This window comes from Pseudophryne corroboree, chromosome 2 (assembly GCF_028390025.1).
Source record: "Pseudophryne corroboree isolate aPseCor3 chromosome 2, aPseCor3.hap2, whole genome shotgun sequence".
NCBI lineage: Eukaryota > Metazoa > Chordata > Amphibia > Anura > Myobatrachidae > Pseudophryne > Pseudophryne corroboree.
Genome location: NC_086445.1, coordinates 867,917,857 through 867,935,640, shown reverse-complemented (window position 1 = coordinate 867,935,640; position 17,784 = coordinate 867,917,857). Strand labels below are relative to the sequence as shown.

The 17,784-nt window shown below is 44.7% G+C and overlaps 1 protein-coding gene across 4 annotated transcripts in view; it reads left to right on the top strand.

The window, feature by feature from the left end:
• Positions 1–17,784, top strand: part of PHF12 (PHD finger protein 12) — a 252,771-nt gene that overhangs the window by 135,186 nt on the left and 99,801 nt on the right. For all 4 annotated transcript variants that reach the window (XR_010241510.1, XM_063955905.1, XM_063955904.1 and 1 more), the window contains exon 11: positions 719–862. Coding sequence is in view for 3 of the 4 variants with exons in the window: in XM_063955905.1 (XP_063811975.1) it covers positions 719–862 (144 nt within the window). In the remaining variant the exon portion in view is untranslated. The remainder of the gene's footprint in view (positions 1–718; positions 863–17,784) is intronic.

Sequence of the window (17,784 nt, the reverse complement as noted above, 5' to 3'; positions counted from 1 at the left end):
TTTGCCGAGCAGCTACTTGGTCAGGGGCAAACACGTTTGCTAAATTTTACAAATTCGATACCCTGGCTGAGGAGGACCTGGAGTTCTCTCATTCGGTGCTGCAGAGTCATCCGCACTCTCCTGCCCGTTTGGGAGCTTTGGTATAATCCCCATGGTCCTTACGGAGTTCCCAGCATCCACTAGGACGTCAGAGAAAATAAGAATTTACTTACCGATAATTCTATTTCTCATAGTCCGTAGTGGATGCTGGGCGCCCATCCCAAGTGCGGATTGTCTGCAATACTTGTATATAGTTATTGTTACAAAAATCGGGTTGTTTATTGTTGTGAGCCATCTTTTCAGAGGCTCCTACGTTTATCATACTGTTAACTGGGTTCAGATCACAAGTTGTACGGTGTGATTGGTGTGGCTGGTATGAGTCTTACCCGGGATTCAAGATCCTTCCTTATTGTGTACGCTCGTCCGGGCACAGTATCCTAACTGAGGCTTGGAGGAGGGTCATAGGGGGAGGAGCCAGTGCACACCAGCTAGTCATAAAGCTTTTACTTTTGTGCCCAGTCTCCTGCGGAGCCGCTATTCCCCATGGTCCTTACGTAGTTCCCAGCATCCACTACGGACTATGAGAAATAGAATTATCGGTAAGAAAATTCTTATTTTTTCCACCATTCTGTTCTTCCTCTAAAATAATGGTCATTTTAAATGCTAATTGTCATTGCAGAAATCCAGATAAATCTGCTGGATGAGAAGCTGGTGAAGTTCTTGGCCATGCAGAGAATCCAGGAGATATTCTCGTCCAAAGAGCACCCTGTAGCAAGTGCCACCCGTCCGCAGCCAGCTCCTTCCCTCGGGCATCACGTGGAAGGTGAGTGTGCGTGTAATCTTTTGTATGTCAGTAATCACATTTCATCCTCCAAAGTGAGCTTAAATTTCAGGGAAATAATGATGCTGTATATTAAAGGGACAGTAGTGCACTGCTAAGGCGACTTCCTGTGGAATAACTGCGCACTGCCATTTTCCCACTGTGGTAATGAATGTTTTTCCAGGCATGACATGTAACACAGATTAACAAAATATCTGTGTTGGTAGGTCATTGTATGCTGCGGTTTATGGCAGTGGTTCCTGAGCTCTTTCCTTAAGATGCCTTAACAGTCCAGGTTTTAAGGATATCCATGGTTGAGCGCAGATGGTTAAATCAAATTGAATGAGGTACTAATTAAGTAAACTGTGTCAAAGGATTTTTATTCTTTACAACCTGTCCTTTAGTTTGCCTCAGAATGAAGTTTGAGAACCTCTGATTTAGGGTAAAGTTCTCCAGTCTTGATTTGGTTGGAGAGATAATGTAATGTTATGTTAGCAGATTTTAATTATAATGGGTAAATACCATTTAGCAGGTGTTGAGTGGATGAGTATTATTATTATTATTATTATTATTAGTGTTGTACCTGGGAATATTTATTACATTAACATTTGTGAGAGCTGATTATAAAATGGTTATGTAAAGTAATTCTTGCTGATAAGGCCTGTGCAGAGCGGTAGTCTCATATGTGCGGTGAAATGTTATGCAGATTGAGTTTTGCGGTTTGGTTGTGCCAATCTGCAGAATACCATCCTGGAAGCTATTAAGCAAAATGTATAGAGCTGGGACAGCTATGTTCTATTCCATGCTTCTAAAGGATCTGGTTGGGGTTCGGCTGGGAAGCACCTTAACGCCAAGTCTCAGTGGTGAAATGTGCACATTTGTCGTGGCCAAATGCTGAACCAAGTTAATATTTTAGAAAAACATTTCCATATTTCGCTAATTGTAACATATTTGGCCAACTCAAAATCTAGATTGTCCCAGCTGACATTTAAGAACCACCAATTTTATGTAACTAAGTAGTTCGCTTCATCAAACTGTGATAACTTTATATGGGTATTGCACTTTTGTGTGGTGAATTAATGAACTGGGGTATTAAGCTGGACGCATTTTAAATGGTCTCATCAAGGCATTGACTTTATGGTCAGGGAGAACGGTTGGAAGAATGTAGTTGGAATAATTAATAACTTGTGCTGCTTTATATCCCCGGCTGACTTTAAAACGGTTTCCACCTAGTAGGTGATTATACACTGAGTGGCCAAATTATTAGGACCTCAAGGCGATTTTATGCAAAGCTGCTATTCCGCGTATAATGCTGACGCAGGATGTCTGCATCTGTATAATAATGGAAAGGCAAAGGTATGCAGAGACTAATGAAGCGTATCACTCATTAAATGGGTTAACGATGCTTTCTGACAGACTCTGAATGTGTAATGATTGTTGGCGCTCCTAGCAGTAGTGTGAGCATTAGCAAAGCAGCTTCACTGGTGAGTTGTTTTAGGGCGGCAGTTGTTAAATTGCTCACAGTGACCCAGCAGACAAACAATTGGGTCTGAGTGCAAGGCCTGTGGTTGTAAATGGCTACTGGATGCTCCAGCGGAGAGTGGACGGACTCATTCAGTACCACAGACAGGCAACATTGCATCTAAGTATGCATAATCTGCATCAGGGATCAATTCAGATATCCTCTCGACGAACAGTATGCCGCACATTACTTGCATGGGCTACAGAAGCTGAAGGCCTGTCCGTGCGCCATTGCTATCTGCTGCAAACCGGGCGAAACTCCTACAGTTCGCTCAGGAAACATTTTCAACAGATCATGTGGTCTGAAAAATCTAATTTTCAGTAACACCATGCAAATGGTAGGGTGAGGATATGAAGACAACGGTACAACAGCATGGAAAGAAGGATCTGACAAATAGATCTGCTGTCAGCAAACATTCAGGATCTGGAAGTTGCAGGTCATCATATTTGGGCTAATAGTCCCAATGAAACATACCAACTATTAGTAAGATCCATGCCTAGAAGAATTCAAGTCGTATTAAGGGCAAAAAGTGGCCCAACAAAGTACTAACCCAGTGATCTTAATTTGCCCACTCGGTGTATAATCTGTTCCTATAATTAATGACTTGCCCTCAATGAAATGAAAGTCTCACAGATTTGAAACACATTTTTGACTTTTGGCTAGAACACATACATTGATGGGATAATCAAGTTTTTTATTGTCCTGCCAATCAAACTCTTCAAACAAAGTCAAAATGTTCATTAATTAGTGTAAAAGATCTTGCTGCTTTCAACTCCACAAAATTTCTATAACACTTTTAATTACTGGGTCACTTCTATACGGTTTGATTCATTTTTGTAGTTTTTTTTTTCCATTTCAGAATGTTTTAAATAGTGTTTTTTTTTTTTTGTTTTTTTTTTATAAAAATGCCTATATCCTCATACCCACTGACATTTTAATGCCAGTTAAAATGCTACGCCTGTGGAACTCCTGACCAGTCTCTCCCCCAAACTTCACATGATCCTTCATAGCCACCTCTTCAGCAGTGCCTACATCACATTTCCTACTCATCTGCCCCATCAACTCCTCCAGTCCCCACCCAACACCTGCCTCTAGACCAGGTGTTACTCAACATGCGTCCCTCCATCTCCTTTAGAGCTACACATTCCAGGATGCTCTAATAGCAAAACTGGCAGGGTATGTTCGGATGTATAGTTCCACAACAGCTGGAAGGCTGCATGTTCAATATACCTGCTCTAGACTTTTACAGGCAAAGTTTTCTGAAGATTCTTGTGCTTGTCCCTCCCACATCTTCCGATCTGCACACTGTCCTTTGTGCTGTCTATCTTATATGACTGTTACATGATTTGCACATGCTTGTGTATTGTATCATTATCCACACATTATACACATTTCCTTTCCTGACACACAGCGGGTCTCGTATGACTTGTACTTTTCATGTAAAAAGGAGAAAGTATGCAGCGCTATAAACTGGATATATAGATATATATAATTTATTAAAAGAAAAATTTAAGTTGCAATATCTCATAAGTACTAATGTAATAACACCCAATGAATACTTTTTAAAAAACTTATTAGCATAAAACAGATGGGGCAAACTCAGCACAGCAAGTCAGGATAGAATAATATCACATGTAGAAGCCTCACATGATCCTTTGTTTAGAGTCCATGGAAATATAGCCACAGTCCCAGGGGTGCATAAAACACTGATTAAATGTTGATAGTCCTTTGCGGAGTAGGTTGCACAGACCTTTAAAGCTTGAATCCGGGCATCGAGGTCCTCGTAAAAGCTTGGTCCTATACTCTTTATTGTGGACGACAGTGTATCCCTGTTTTCACAAATGGTGGACTTCTAGGCGTTATTCCAGGACATCTATAGGCATAGTGGTGCAGGCTTCTTCAAAGCCGACACGTTTCGCTGTGTCAACAGCTTCATCAAGGTATATGTGTCCATTGTGAGAGTGCCCCTTTTCTCTATCGTCCTAGTGGATGCTGGGGTTCCTGAAAGGACCATGGGGAATAGCGGCTCCGCAGGAGACAGGGCACAAAAGTAAAGCTTTCCGATCAGGTGGTGTGCACTGGCTCCTCCCCCTATGACCCTCCTCCAAGCCAGTTAGATTTTTGTGCCCGGCCGAGAAGGGTGCAATCTAGGTGGCTCTCCTAAAGAGCTGCTTAGAGAAAGTTTAGCTTAGGTTTTTTATTTTACAGTGAGTCCTGCTGGCAACAGGATCACTGCAACGAGGGACTTAGGGGAGAAGAAGTGAACTCACCTGCGTGCAGGATGGATTGGCTTCTTGGCTACTGGACATCAGCTCCAGAGGGACGATCACAGGTACAGCCTGGATGGTCACCGGAGCCTCGCCGCCGGCCCCCTTGCAGATGCTGAAACATGAAGAGGTCCAGAATCGGCGGCAGAAGACTCCTCAGTCTTCTAAAGGTAGCGCACAGCACTGCAGCTGTGCGCCATTTTCCTCTCAGCACACTTCACACGGCAGTCACTGAGGGTGCAGGGCGCTGGGAGGGGAGCGCCCTGGGAGGCAAATGAAAACCTATTTGGCTAAAAAATACCTCACATATAGCCTCCGGGGCTATATGGAGATATTTAACCCCTGCCAGAATACACTAAAGAGCGGGAGACGAGCCCGCCGGAAAAGGGGCGGGGCCTATCTCCTCAGCACACAGCGCCATTTTCCTTACACAGCTCCGCTGGTCAGGACGGCTCCCAGGTCTCTCCCCTGCACTGCACTACAGAAACAGGGTAAAACAAGAGAGGGGGGGCAAAATAGTGGCAAAAATTATATTATAAAAGCAGCTATACAGGGAGCACTTATTATAAGGCTATCCCTGTCATATATAGCGCTTTTGGTGTGTGCTGGCAAACTCTCCCTCTGTCTCCCCAAAGGGCTAGTGGGGTCCTGTCTTCGTTAAGAGCATTCCCTGTGTGTCTGCTGTGTGTCGGTACGTGTGTGTCGACATGTATGAGGACGATATTGGTGTGGAGGCGGAGCAATTGCCAAATATGGGGATGTCACCTCCTAGGGGGTCGACACCAGAATGGATGCCTTTATTTATGGAATTACGTGATAGTGTCAACACGCTAAAGCAGTCGTTTGTCGACATGAGACGGCCGGACAATCAGTTAGTGCCTGTCCAGGCGCCTCAAACACCGTCAGGGGCTGTAAAACGCCCTTTGCCTCAGTCGGTCGACACAGACCCAGACACAGGCACTGATTCCAGTGGCGACGGTGACGAATCAACCGTATTTTCCAGTAGGGCCACACGTTATATGATTTTGGCAATGAAGGAGGCGTTACATTTAGCTGATACTACTGGTACCACTAAACAGGGTATTATGTGGGGTGTGAAAAAACTACCTATAGTTTTTCCTGAATCAGAAGAACTAAATGATGTATGTGATGAAGCGTGGGTTGCCCCCGATAAAAAGATGCTAATTTCAAAGAAGTTATTAGCTTTATACCCTTTCCCGTCAGAGGTTAGGGCGCGCTGGGAAACACCTCCTAGGGTGGATAAGGCGCTCACACGCTTATCTAAACAAGTGGCGTTACCCTCTCCTGAGACGGCCGCACTTAAAGATCCAACAGATAGGAGGATGGAAAATATCCAAAAAAGTATATACACACATACAGGTGTTATACTACGACCAGCTATAGCGTCAGCCTGGATGTGCAGTGCTGGAGTAGTTTGGTCAGAGTCCCTGATTGAAAATATTGATACCCTGGATAGGGACAATGTTTTACTGTCTTTAGAGCAAATAAAGGATGCATTTCTTTATATGCGTGATGCACAGAGGGATATCTGCACACTGGCATCACGGGTAAGTGCTATGTCCATTTCGGCCAGAAGAAGTTTATGGACGCGACAGTGGTCAGGCGATGCGGACTCAAAACGGCATATGGAAGTTTTGCCGTATAAAGGGGAGGAGTTATTTGGAGTCGGTCTATCAGATTTGGTGGCCACGGCTACAGCCGGGAAATCCACCTTTTTACCTCAAGCTACTCCCCAACAGAAAAAGACACCGACTTTTCAACCGCAGTCCTTTCGTTCCTTTAAAAACAAGAGAGCAAAGGGATATTCATATCTGCCACGAGGCAGAGGAAGGGGGAAGAGACACCAACAGGCAGCTCCTTCCCAGGAACAGAAGCCCTCCCCCGCTTCTACAAAAGCCTCAGCATGACGCTGGGGCTTCTCAAGCGGACTCGGGGGCGGTGGGCGGTCGTCTCAAGCATTTCAGCGCGCAGTGGGCTCACTCGCAGGTAGATCCCTGGATCCTGCAGATAATATCTCAGGGGTACAGGTTGGAACTAGAGACAGATCCGCCTCGCCGTTTCCTGAAGTCTGCTTTACCAACGTCCCCCTCCGAAAGGGAGACGGTTTTGGAAGCCATTCACAAGCTGTACTCTCAGCAGGTGATAGTCAAGGTACCTCTTCTACAACAGGGAAAGGGGTATTATTCCACTCTATTTGTGGTACCGAAGCCGGACGGCTCGGTAAGACCTAGTCTAAATCTGAAGTCCTTGAACCTGTACATAAAGAAGTTCAAGTTCAAAATGGAGTCACTCAGAGCAGTGATAGCGAACCTGGAAGAAGGGGACTTTATGGTGTCCTTGGACATCAAGGATGCGTACCTCCACGTTCCAATTTACCCCTCACACCAGGGGTACCTCAGGTTCGTTGTACAAAACTGTCACTATCAGTTTCAGACGCTGCCGTTCGGATTGTCCACGGCACCTCGGGTCTTTACAAAGGTAATGGCCGAGATGATGATTCTTCTTCGAAGAAAAGGCGTATTAATTATCCCATACTTGGACGATCTCCTAATAAGGGCAAGGTCCAGAGAACAGCTAGAGAGGGGATTAGCACTGTCTCAAGAAGTGCTAAAACAGCACGGCTGGATTCTGAATATTCCAAAATCCCAGTTAATGCCGACAACTCGTCTGCTGTTCCTAGGGATGATTCTGGACACGGTTCAGAAAAAGGTTTTTCTCCCGGAGGAAAAAGCCAAGGAGTTGTCCGAGCTTGTCAGGAACCTCCTAAAACCAGGAAAGGTGTCTGTACATCAATGCACAAGAGTCCTGGGAAAAATGGTGGCTTCTTACGAAGCAATTCCATTCGGCAGATTCCATGCACGAATTTTCCAGAGGGATCTGTTAGACAAATGGTCAGGGTCGCATCTTCAGATGCACCAGCGGATAACCCTGTCTCCAAGGACAAGGGTATCTCTTCTGTGGTGGTTGCAGAGTGCTCATCTATTGGAGGGCCGCAGATTCGGCATACAGGATTGGATCCTGGTGACCACGGACGCCAGCCTGAGAGGCTGGGGAGCAGTCACACAAGGAAGAAACTTCCAGGGAGTGTGGACGAGCCTGGAAACGTCTCTTCACATAAACATTCTGGAACTAAGAGCAATCTACAATGCTCTAAGCCAGGCAGAACCTCTGCTTCAAGGAAAACCGGTGTTGATCCAGTCGGACAACATCACGGCAGTCGCCCATGTGAACAGACAGGGCGGCACAAGAAGCAGGAGTGCAATGGCAGAAGCTGCAAGGATTCTTCGCTGGGCAGAGAATCATGTGATAGCACTGTCAGCAGTGTTCATCCCGGGAGTGGACAACTGGGAAGCAGACTTCCTCAGCAGACACGACCTTCACCCGGGAGAGTGGGGACTTCATCCGGAAGTCTTCCACATGCTGGTAACCCGTTGGGAAAGACCAATGGTGGACATGATGGCGTCTCGCCTCAACAAAAAACTGGACAGGTATTGCGCCAGGTCAAGAGATCCGCAGGCAATAGCTGTGGACGCGCTGGTAACGCCTTGGGTGTACCAGTCGGTGTATGTGTTTCCTCCTCTGCCTCTCATACCAAAAGTTTTGAGAATTATACGGCAAAGAGGCGTAAGAACGATACTAGTGGTTCCGGATTGGCCAAGAAGGACTTGGTACCCGGAACTTCAAGAGATGATCACGGAAGATCCGTGGCCTCTACCTCTAAGGAGGGACTTGCTTCAGCAGGGTCCCTGTCTGTTTCAAGACTTACCGCGGCTGCGTTTGACGGCATGGCGGTTGAACACCGGATCCTAAAGGAAAAAGGCATGCCGGAAGAAGTCATTCCTACTTTGATTAAAGCAAGGAAGGAAGTAACCGTGCAACACTATCACCGCATTTGGCGAAGATATGTTGCGTGGTGCGAGGATCGGAGTGCTCCGACGGAGGAATTTCAACTGGGTCGATTCCTACATTTCCTGCAATCAGGATTGTCTATGGGTCTCAAATTGGGATCTATTAAGGTTCAAATTTCGGCCCGGTCGATTTTCTTTCAAAAAGAATTGGCTTCAGTTCCTGAAGTCCAGACTTTTGTTAAGGGAGTGCTGCATATACAGCCTCCTGTGGTGCCTCCAGTGGCACCGTGGGATCTCAATGTGGTTTTGGAATTTCTAAAATCTCATTGGTTTGAACCACTAAAAAAGGTGGATTTAAAATATCTCACATGGAAAGTGACCATGTTACTAGCCCTGGCTTCGGCCAGGAGAGTGTCAGAACTGGCAGCTTTATCTTACAAAAGCCCATATCTGATTTTCCATTCGGACAGGGCAGAACTGCGGACTCGTCCGCATTTTCTCCCTAAGGTGGTGTCAGCATTTCATCTGAACCAGCCTATTGTAGTGCCTGCGGCTACAAGTGACTTGGAGGACTCCAAGTTACTGGACGTTGTCAGAGCATTGAAAATATATATTGCAAGGACAGCTGGAGTCAGAAAATCTGACTCGTTGTTTATATTGTATGCACCCAACAAGATGGGTGCTCCTGCGTCTAAGCAGACGATTGCTCGTTGGTTCTGTAGCACAATCCAACTTGCACATTCTGTGGCAGGCCTGCCACAGCCTAAATCTGTAAAGGCCCACTCCACAAGGAAGGTGGGCTCATCTTTGGCGGCTGCCCGAGGGGTCTCGGCATTACAACTTTGCCGAGCAGCTACGTGGTCAGGGGAGAACACGTTTGTAAAATTTTACAAATTTGATACTCTGGCTAAGGAGGACCTGGAGTTCTCTCATTCGGTGCTGCAGAGTCATCCGCACTCTCCCGCCCGTTTGGGAGCTTTGGTATAATCCCCATGGTCCTTTCAGGAACCCCAGCATCCACTAGGACGATAGAGAAAATAAGAATTTACTTACCGATAATTCTATTTCTCGGAGTCCGTAGTGGATGCTGGGCGCCCATCCCAAGTGCGGATTATCTGCAATAATTGTACATAGTTATTGTTAACTAATTCGGGTTATTGTTAGGAAGCCATCTTTCAGAGGCTCCTCTGTGATCATACTGTTAACTGGTTTTGATCACAAGTTGTACGGTGTGATTGGTGTGGCTGGTATGAGTCTTACCCGGGATTCAAAATTCCTCCCTTATTGTGTACGCTCGTCCGGGCACAGTACCTAACTGGCTTGGAGGAGGGTCATAGGGGGAGGAGCCAGTGCACACCACCTGATCGGAAAGCTTTACTTTTGTGCCCTGTCTCCTGCGGAGCCGCTATTCCCCATGGTCCTTTCAGGAACCCCAGCATCCACTATGGACTCCGAGAAATAGAATTATCGGTAAGTAAATTCTTATTATAAATGCTGTGCTGATTGCCCAATAATTACAGCTGTTGCTCATTGCAAATATCATACAGTTAAAAATGTTTAAAATTAAACTATAACCAGTTTAATTAAATTGTGATTAGTGGAGACAAGGTAATATGTATTAAGGAACTTAGTTTGAATAGTGATTTTTTAGTTATAAGATTTGAAATGTAAAACACTTCCTGAGTGTAGCTAATGGTCACATGACCGCGGATCAGTACTTCCGGTCTCTGGAACGCATACCAGGGACTCATTGGTGGATTTGCGGGATGACGCCGATCACGTGATCCTACGTCCGTCCACGTGATCGGCTACAGCCCTGCAATGATGACGTGAACCCTCTGATGTATAGAGGGAAGTAGTCGTCACGTGACCAGGCTCTTTCGTCCGTGACGCAAGTCACAGGAAGCGCATCACCTCTGTTTGTATACAGTCCCGGTCACGTGATCAGACCCGTGAAAGGGCATATTTTGCCCACAGTTGGAAGAAGACTTGTATTTAAGAAGGATAAACATCGTTTCTTTTGTTCCCTATGTACAGTATATTTATATTCACTCTCAACAGATTGATGACAATAAATCAGCGATATTGTACCAAACATAGAGATAGATTTTACCACTTAGATACAGATAGACAATAATTAACAAAAATTTTCTAAAGAGATAAGAAATATAATTGATATTAGAGTTAATAAGGTAGGGCTATTTCTATATGGTTCCAATATATAGGGAGAAAAATTAAAACAAAATAGTACCCATAATAGAACCCTTTGCTGACCTCTTGTGGCCATCTAACAGAATAAAGTTAGTAAGCTTGTCAATGGTATCAATAATCGTAGTTAGCAATTAATATTGGTAGAAATTACGATATTACAGAATTAATTAATAGATTAATAATATCACTAGTAAATGTTAACGTTGATAAAGATTACAATACTGCATTTAATTCAAGTGCCTCATTGAGGCCACTTGGATATAGAGAGTACAATTGAAATGTCCAAAAAATTTCTTGTCGGCATAAACGGGTATATCGATCTCCCCCCCTACATGTAGGTGTAATATGCTCCAGTCCGACTAATCGTAGAGAACTGGGGTCTTTGTTATGGTGGTGCAAAACATGTCTTGATAGACTGTTTCGTGAATCCATTCATAATATTTCTACGATGTTCCATAAATCTCAGTTTCAATGTACGAGTTGCTCTGCCGACATACTTCAAATTGCATCCACACTTGAGTAAGTAAATAACCCATGATGAGTTGCAATTAATAAAGGTAGAAATATTAATAGTTTTTTCTTCTGAAGCTAGATCTATTAATTTGGTTTTGTTACATGCGTAAACACATGTAGTGCATCTGTTGGCACCACATTTAAAAAAACCTTTTGGTTTTTTTGTTAGCCAACCTTGATCACACTTATCCCCTTTATTCAATGTATGAGTTTTGAGTTGACTTGGGGCTAATATAATTTTTAAGGATCTGTTCTTTTTGAAAATGAAGATGGGTTTCGGTGGAAGGATATTATTCAATATTGGATCATTTAAGAGCATATGGTAGTTCTGTTTGATCAGATTTTTTATTTGGTTTGATCTATTGTTAAGTTTGGAAATAAATGCCAGTTCATTCTTGTTATCAGATACATTTTTTAATTTAGGACAAAGAACGGTGGATCTTTCTATTTGATTAACATCTAGTACTGCTTTATTTAGTGTATGTTGTGGATAATCCCTATCACCAAAGGATTCTAATAAACCGGTCGCTTGGGTCTCATATGCTTGAATACTTGAACAGTTCTGTTTAATACGTAACAATTGTCCCTTGGGAATGTTTTTCCATGATTGGTAATGCGCACTCATAGTTTAAATAGGAGTTATGATCAACCTCTTTTACATAGTTGGAAGTGTGGATACAGTTATCTAGTATCTCCAGAGTGATATCCAAGAAGTTAATTTTAATGGGACTATAGATCTAGTCGGAGACGAGGTTATATGTCTAAATGGGATAGCAGTAAAAATTCTGAGATTACAGTTGGTGATGTATTGAAAAAAGATTTTCTGAAATTGGAGGATCTCAAGGATGAGACTAAAAATTGGCTAGACAGCGTAAACCTACAAAAATGCATTGATAAAAAATTAATCCCTAGAGGTCTAGGTCTGTTTAAGCCCTCAATCTTTCAAGAGATCCCAGAATTTCAGAACGAATGGGAAAATATTTTAGACAAGTGTTCTGTACATTTGATGGAATTAGTTATCAAATTTAGAAATAAAAAAGTGGAGGAAATAGTTTGAGATTGATACTCTAAAGAAAAAACTAGACAACTATAAAACTACCACAGAGTATATAGAAAGAGACCGTGTGATTTCTGAAAGAGTGATCAAATTTGAAATGTCTATCAGAGAGATGAAATGTAAAAAATTTAAGCGTGATATAGATGACTACAAAAATGGTGAGGTTAGGTCTTATAGAAACAAACATAAAAATACAATGGAAGGTTCCACTGGTAGAACAAAAAGTGGTACAGATTCCAATTATGGAAAGAAAGATAAACCAAGAACAAATACTTCCCACTATGTTCAAGAGGGTTCACCCACTAGATTTCTCACTCCACAAGGCAAAGGGGATCTCTATAGAGGAGCAAGACTTAAGGATTCACAATATAGAGGGAAGAAAGTACCCCAGAACTCTCCCTCTTTTTTAGATCACCGAGAGTTCCGTTATGGGGAACAAATAAGGAGGAGAAAATATCAAACTTCCAAAAGAAACAGAGATCAAAGTATAGAGGACGACGGGGAGGCAAAAAAAAGAAACTTAAGAGAGTAAAGTATGAAAAACTCAAAAGAAATATGAGGAACATCTATAATTTATCTTCCAAACAACTAACCTCAAGCGAATTGTCACTCCTATGTAAGGGACTTAAATTTGCGCCCTCTGAATCTCCCAACATATTTGATCTATATGTTGAATTAAACCGTTTTGTTCGTACCCTTTGCAGAAAAAGGTTTTTTGCAAAAAAACTAAGTTCAGATACATGTTTTAATGAGATGCCAATAGTATTAGATGTTACTGATGATCCAACCTTGAAAATCTTGGAAGAATTGAATGATGAGAACAACTCACAATTTCAAACAAAAAAGATTTTCAATATAGATAAAAAGATTTGTAAACTAAAATCAGATTTTCTCTATCGTCCTAGTGGATGCTGGGGTTCCTGAAAGGACCATGGGGGAATAGCGGCTCCGCATGAGACAGGGCACAAAAAGTAAAGCTTTAGGATCAGGTGGTGTGCACTGGCTCCTCCCCCTATGACCCTCCTCCAAGCCTCAGTTAGATTTTTGTGCCCGGCCGAGAAGGGTGCAATCTAGGTGGCTCTCCTAAAGAGCTGCTTAGAAAAGTTTAGCTTAGGTTTTTTTATTTTACAGTGAGTCCTGCTGGCAACAGGATCACTGCAACGAGGGACTTAGGGGAGAAGAAGTGAACTCACCTGCGTGCAGGATGGATTGGCTTCTTTGGCTACTGGACATTAGCTCCAGAGGGACGATCACAGGTACAGCCTGGATGGTCACCGGAGCCTCGCCGCCGGCCCCCTTGCAGATGCTGAAACAAGAAGAAGGTCCAGAATCGGCGGCATGAAGACTCCTCAGTCTTCTTAAGGTAGCGCACAGCACTGCAGCTGTGCGCCATTTCCTCTCAGCACACTTCACACGGCAGTCACTGAGGGTGCAGGGCGCTGGAAGGGGGGCGCCCTGGGAGGCAATGAAAACCTATTTTTGGCTAAAAATACCTCACATATAGCCTCCGGGGGCTATATGGAGATATTTAACCCCTGCCAGAATCCGTTAAGAGCGGGAGACGAGGCCGCCGAAAAAGGGGCGGGGCCTATCTCCTCAGCACACAGCGCCATTTTCCCTCACAGAAAGGCTGGAGGGAAGGCTCCCAGGCTCTCCCCTGCACTGCACTACAGAAACAGGGTTAAAACAGAGAGGGGGGGCACTAATTTGGCGTTAGAAATATATAAAAAAGATGCTATAAGGGAAAACACTTATATAAGGTTGTCCCTATATAATTATAGCGTTTTTGGTGTGTGCTGGCAAACTCTCCCTCTGTCTCTCCAAAGGGCTAGTAGGTCCTGTCCTCTATCAGAGCATTCCCTGTGTGTGTGCTGTGTGTCGGTACGTGTGTGTCGACATGTATGAGGACGATGTTGGTGAGGAGGCGGAGCAATTGCCTGTAATGGTGATGTCACTCTCTAGGGAGTCGACACCGGAATGGATGGCTTATTTAGGGAATTACGTGATAATGTCAACACGCGGCAAGGTCGGTTGACGACATGAGACGGCCGACAAACAATTAGTACCGGTCCAGACGTCTCAAAAACACCGTCAGGGGTTTTAAAACGCCCGTTTACTTTAGTCGGTCGACACAGACACAGACAGGGACACTGAATCCAGTGTCGACGGTGAATAAACAAACGTATTCCTTATTAGGGCCACACGTTAAGGGCAATGAAGGAGGTGTTACATATTTCTGATACTACAAGTACCACAAAAGAGGGTATTATGTGGGATGTGAAAAAACTACCGTAGTTTTTCCTGAATCAGATAAATTAAATGAAGTGTGTGATGATGCGTGGGTTCCCCCCGATAGAAAATATGGGCGGTATACCCTTTCCCGCCAGAAGTTAGGGCGCGTTGGGAAACACCCCTTAGGGTGGATAAGGCGCTCACACGCTTATCAGAACAAGTGGCGGTACCGTCTATAGATAGGGCCGTCCTCAAGGAGCCAGCTGACAGGAGGCTGGAAAATATCATAAAAAGTATATACACACATACTGGTGTTATACTACGACCAGCGATCGCCTCAGCCTGGATGTGCAGAGCTGGGGTGGCTTGGTCGGATTCCCTGACTAAAAATATTGATACCCTTGACAGGGACAGTATTTTATTGACTATAGAGCATTTAAAGGATGCATTTCTATATATGCGAGATGCACAGAGGGATATTTGCACTCTGGCATCAAGAGTAAGTGCGATGTCCATATCTGCCAGAAGATGTTTATGGACACGACAGTGGTCAGGTGATGCAGATTCCAAACGGCACAAAGGTGTATTGCCGTATAAAGGAAGAGGAGTTATTTGGGGTCGGTCCATCGGACCTGGTGGCCACGGCAACTGCTGGAAAATCCACCGTTTTTTACCCTAAGTCACATCTCTGCAGAAAAAGACACCGTCTTTTCAGCTTCAGTCCTTTCGTCCCTATAAGAGTCATATCTGCCCAGGGATAGAGGAAAGGGAAGAAGACTGCAGCAGGCAGCCCATTCCCAGGAACAGAAGCGTTCCACCGCTTCTGACAAGCTCTCAGCATGACGCTGAGACCGTACAGGACCCCTGGATCCTACAAGTAGTATCCCAGGGGTACAGATTGGAATGTCGAGACGTTTCCCCTGCGCAGGCTCCTGAAGTCTGCTTTACCAAGGTCTCCCTCCGACAAGGAGGCAGTATGGGAAACAATTCACGAGCTGTATTCCCAGCAGGTGATAATTAAATTACCCCTCCTACAACAAGAAAAGGGGTATTATTCCACACTATATTGTGGTACTGAAGCCAGAAGGCTAGGTGAGACCTATTCTAAATCTAAAAAAATTTGAACACTTACAAAGGTTCAAGTCAAGATGGAGTCACTCAGAGCAGTGATAACGAACCGGGAAGAAGGGGACTATATGGTGTCCCGAGACATCAGGGATGCTTACCTCCATGTCCCAAATTTGCCCTTATCACTAAGGGTACCTCAGGTTCGTGGTACAGAACTGTCCCTATCCGTTTCAGACGCTGCCGTTTGGATTGTCCACGGCACCCCGGGTCTTTACCAAGGTAATGGCCGAAATGATGGTTCTTCTTCGAAGAAAAGGCGTCTTAATTATCCCTTACTTGGACGATCTCCTGATAAGGGCAAAGTCCAGGGAACAGTGGAGGTCGGAGTAGCACTATCTCGGATACTGTTACAACAGCAGGGGTGGATTCTAAATATTCCAAAATCGCAGCTGATCCCGACAACAAGTCTCCCGTGCTTAGGGATGATTCTGGACACAGTCCAGAAAAAGGTGTTTCTCCCGGAAGAGAAAGCCAGGGAGTTATCCGAGCTAGTCAGGAACCTCCTAAAATCAGTGCATCATTGCACAAGGGCCATGGTAAAAAAATGGTGACTTCCTTCGAAGCAATTCCAGTCGGCAGATTTCATGCAAGAACTTTTCAGTGGGATCTGCTGGACAAATGGTCCGGATCGCATCTTCAGATGCATCAGCGGATAACCCTATATCCAAGGACAAGGGTGTCTCTCCTGTGGTGGTTACAGAGTGCTCATCTTCTAGAGGGCCGCAGATTCGGCATTCAGTTTTGGATGTTGGTGACCACGGAGGCCAGCCCGAGAGGCTGGGGAGCAGTCACACAAGGAAAAAATTTCCAGGGAGTGTGATCAAGTCTGGAGACTTTTCTCCACATAAATATAGCTAAGGGTAAATTTATAATGCTCTAAGCTTAGCAAGACCTCTGCTTCAAGGTCAGCCGGTATTGATCCAGTGGGATAAAACATCACGGCAGTCGCCCACGTAAATAGACAGGGCGGCACAAGAAGCAGGAGGGCAGTGGCAAAAACTGCAAGGACTTTTCGCTGGGCGGAAAATCATGTGATAGCACTGTCAGCAGTGTTTCATTCCGGGAATGGAAACTGGGAAGCAGACTTCCTCAGTAGGCACGACCTCCACCCGGCAGAGTGGGAACTTCATGGGGAAGTTTTCCACATGATTGTAAACCGTTGGGAATTACCAAAGGTGGACATGATGGCGTCCCGTCTGAACAAAAAACGGGACAGGTATTGCGCCAGGTTAAGAGACCCTCAGGCAATAGCTGTGGACGTTCTGGTAACACCGTGGGTGTACCAGTCGGTGTATGTGTTCCATCCTCTGCTTTTCATACCTAAGGTACTGAGAATTATAAGACGTAGAGGAGTAAGAACTATACTCATGGCTCCGGATTGGCCAAGAAGGACTTGGTAACCGGAACTTCAAGAGATGCTCACAGAGGACTTATGGCCTCTGCTGCTAAGAAGGGACTTGTTTCAGCAAGTACCATGTCTGTTCCAAGACTTACCGCAGCTGCGTTTGACGGTATGGCGGTGGAACGCCGGATCCTAAGGGAAAAGGCATTCAGGAAGAGGTCATTCCTACCCTGGTCAAAGCCAGAAAGGAGGTGACCGCACAACATTATCACCACATGTGGCGAAAATATGTTGCGTGGTGTGAGGCCAGGAAGGCCCCACGAAGAAATTTCAACTCGGTCGATTCCTGCATTTCCTGCAAACAGGAGTGTCTATGGGCTTCAAATTGGGGTCCATTAAGGTTCAAATTTCGGCCCTGTCGATTTTTCTTCCAGAAAGAATTGGCTTCAGTTCCTGAAGTCCAGAAGTTTGTCAAGGGAGTATTGCATATACAACCCCCTTTTGTGCCTCCAGTGGCACTGTGGGATCTCAACGTAGTTCTGGGATTCCTCAAAACACATTGGTTTAAAACCAGTCAAATCTGTGGATTTGAAGCATCTCACATGAAAAGTGAACATGCTCTTGGACCTGGCCTGGACCAGGCGAGTGTCAAATTGGTGGTTTTTTTCTCAAAAAAGCCCATATCTGTTTGTCCATTCGGACAGGGCAGAGCTGCGGACTCGTCCCCAGTTCTCTCCCTAAGGTGGTGTCAGTGTTTCACCTGAACCAGCTTATTGTGGTGTCT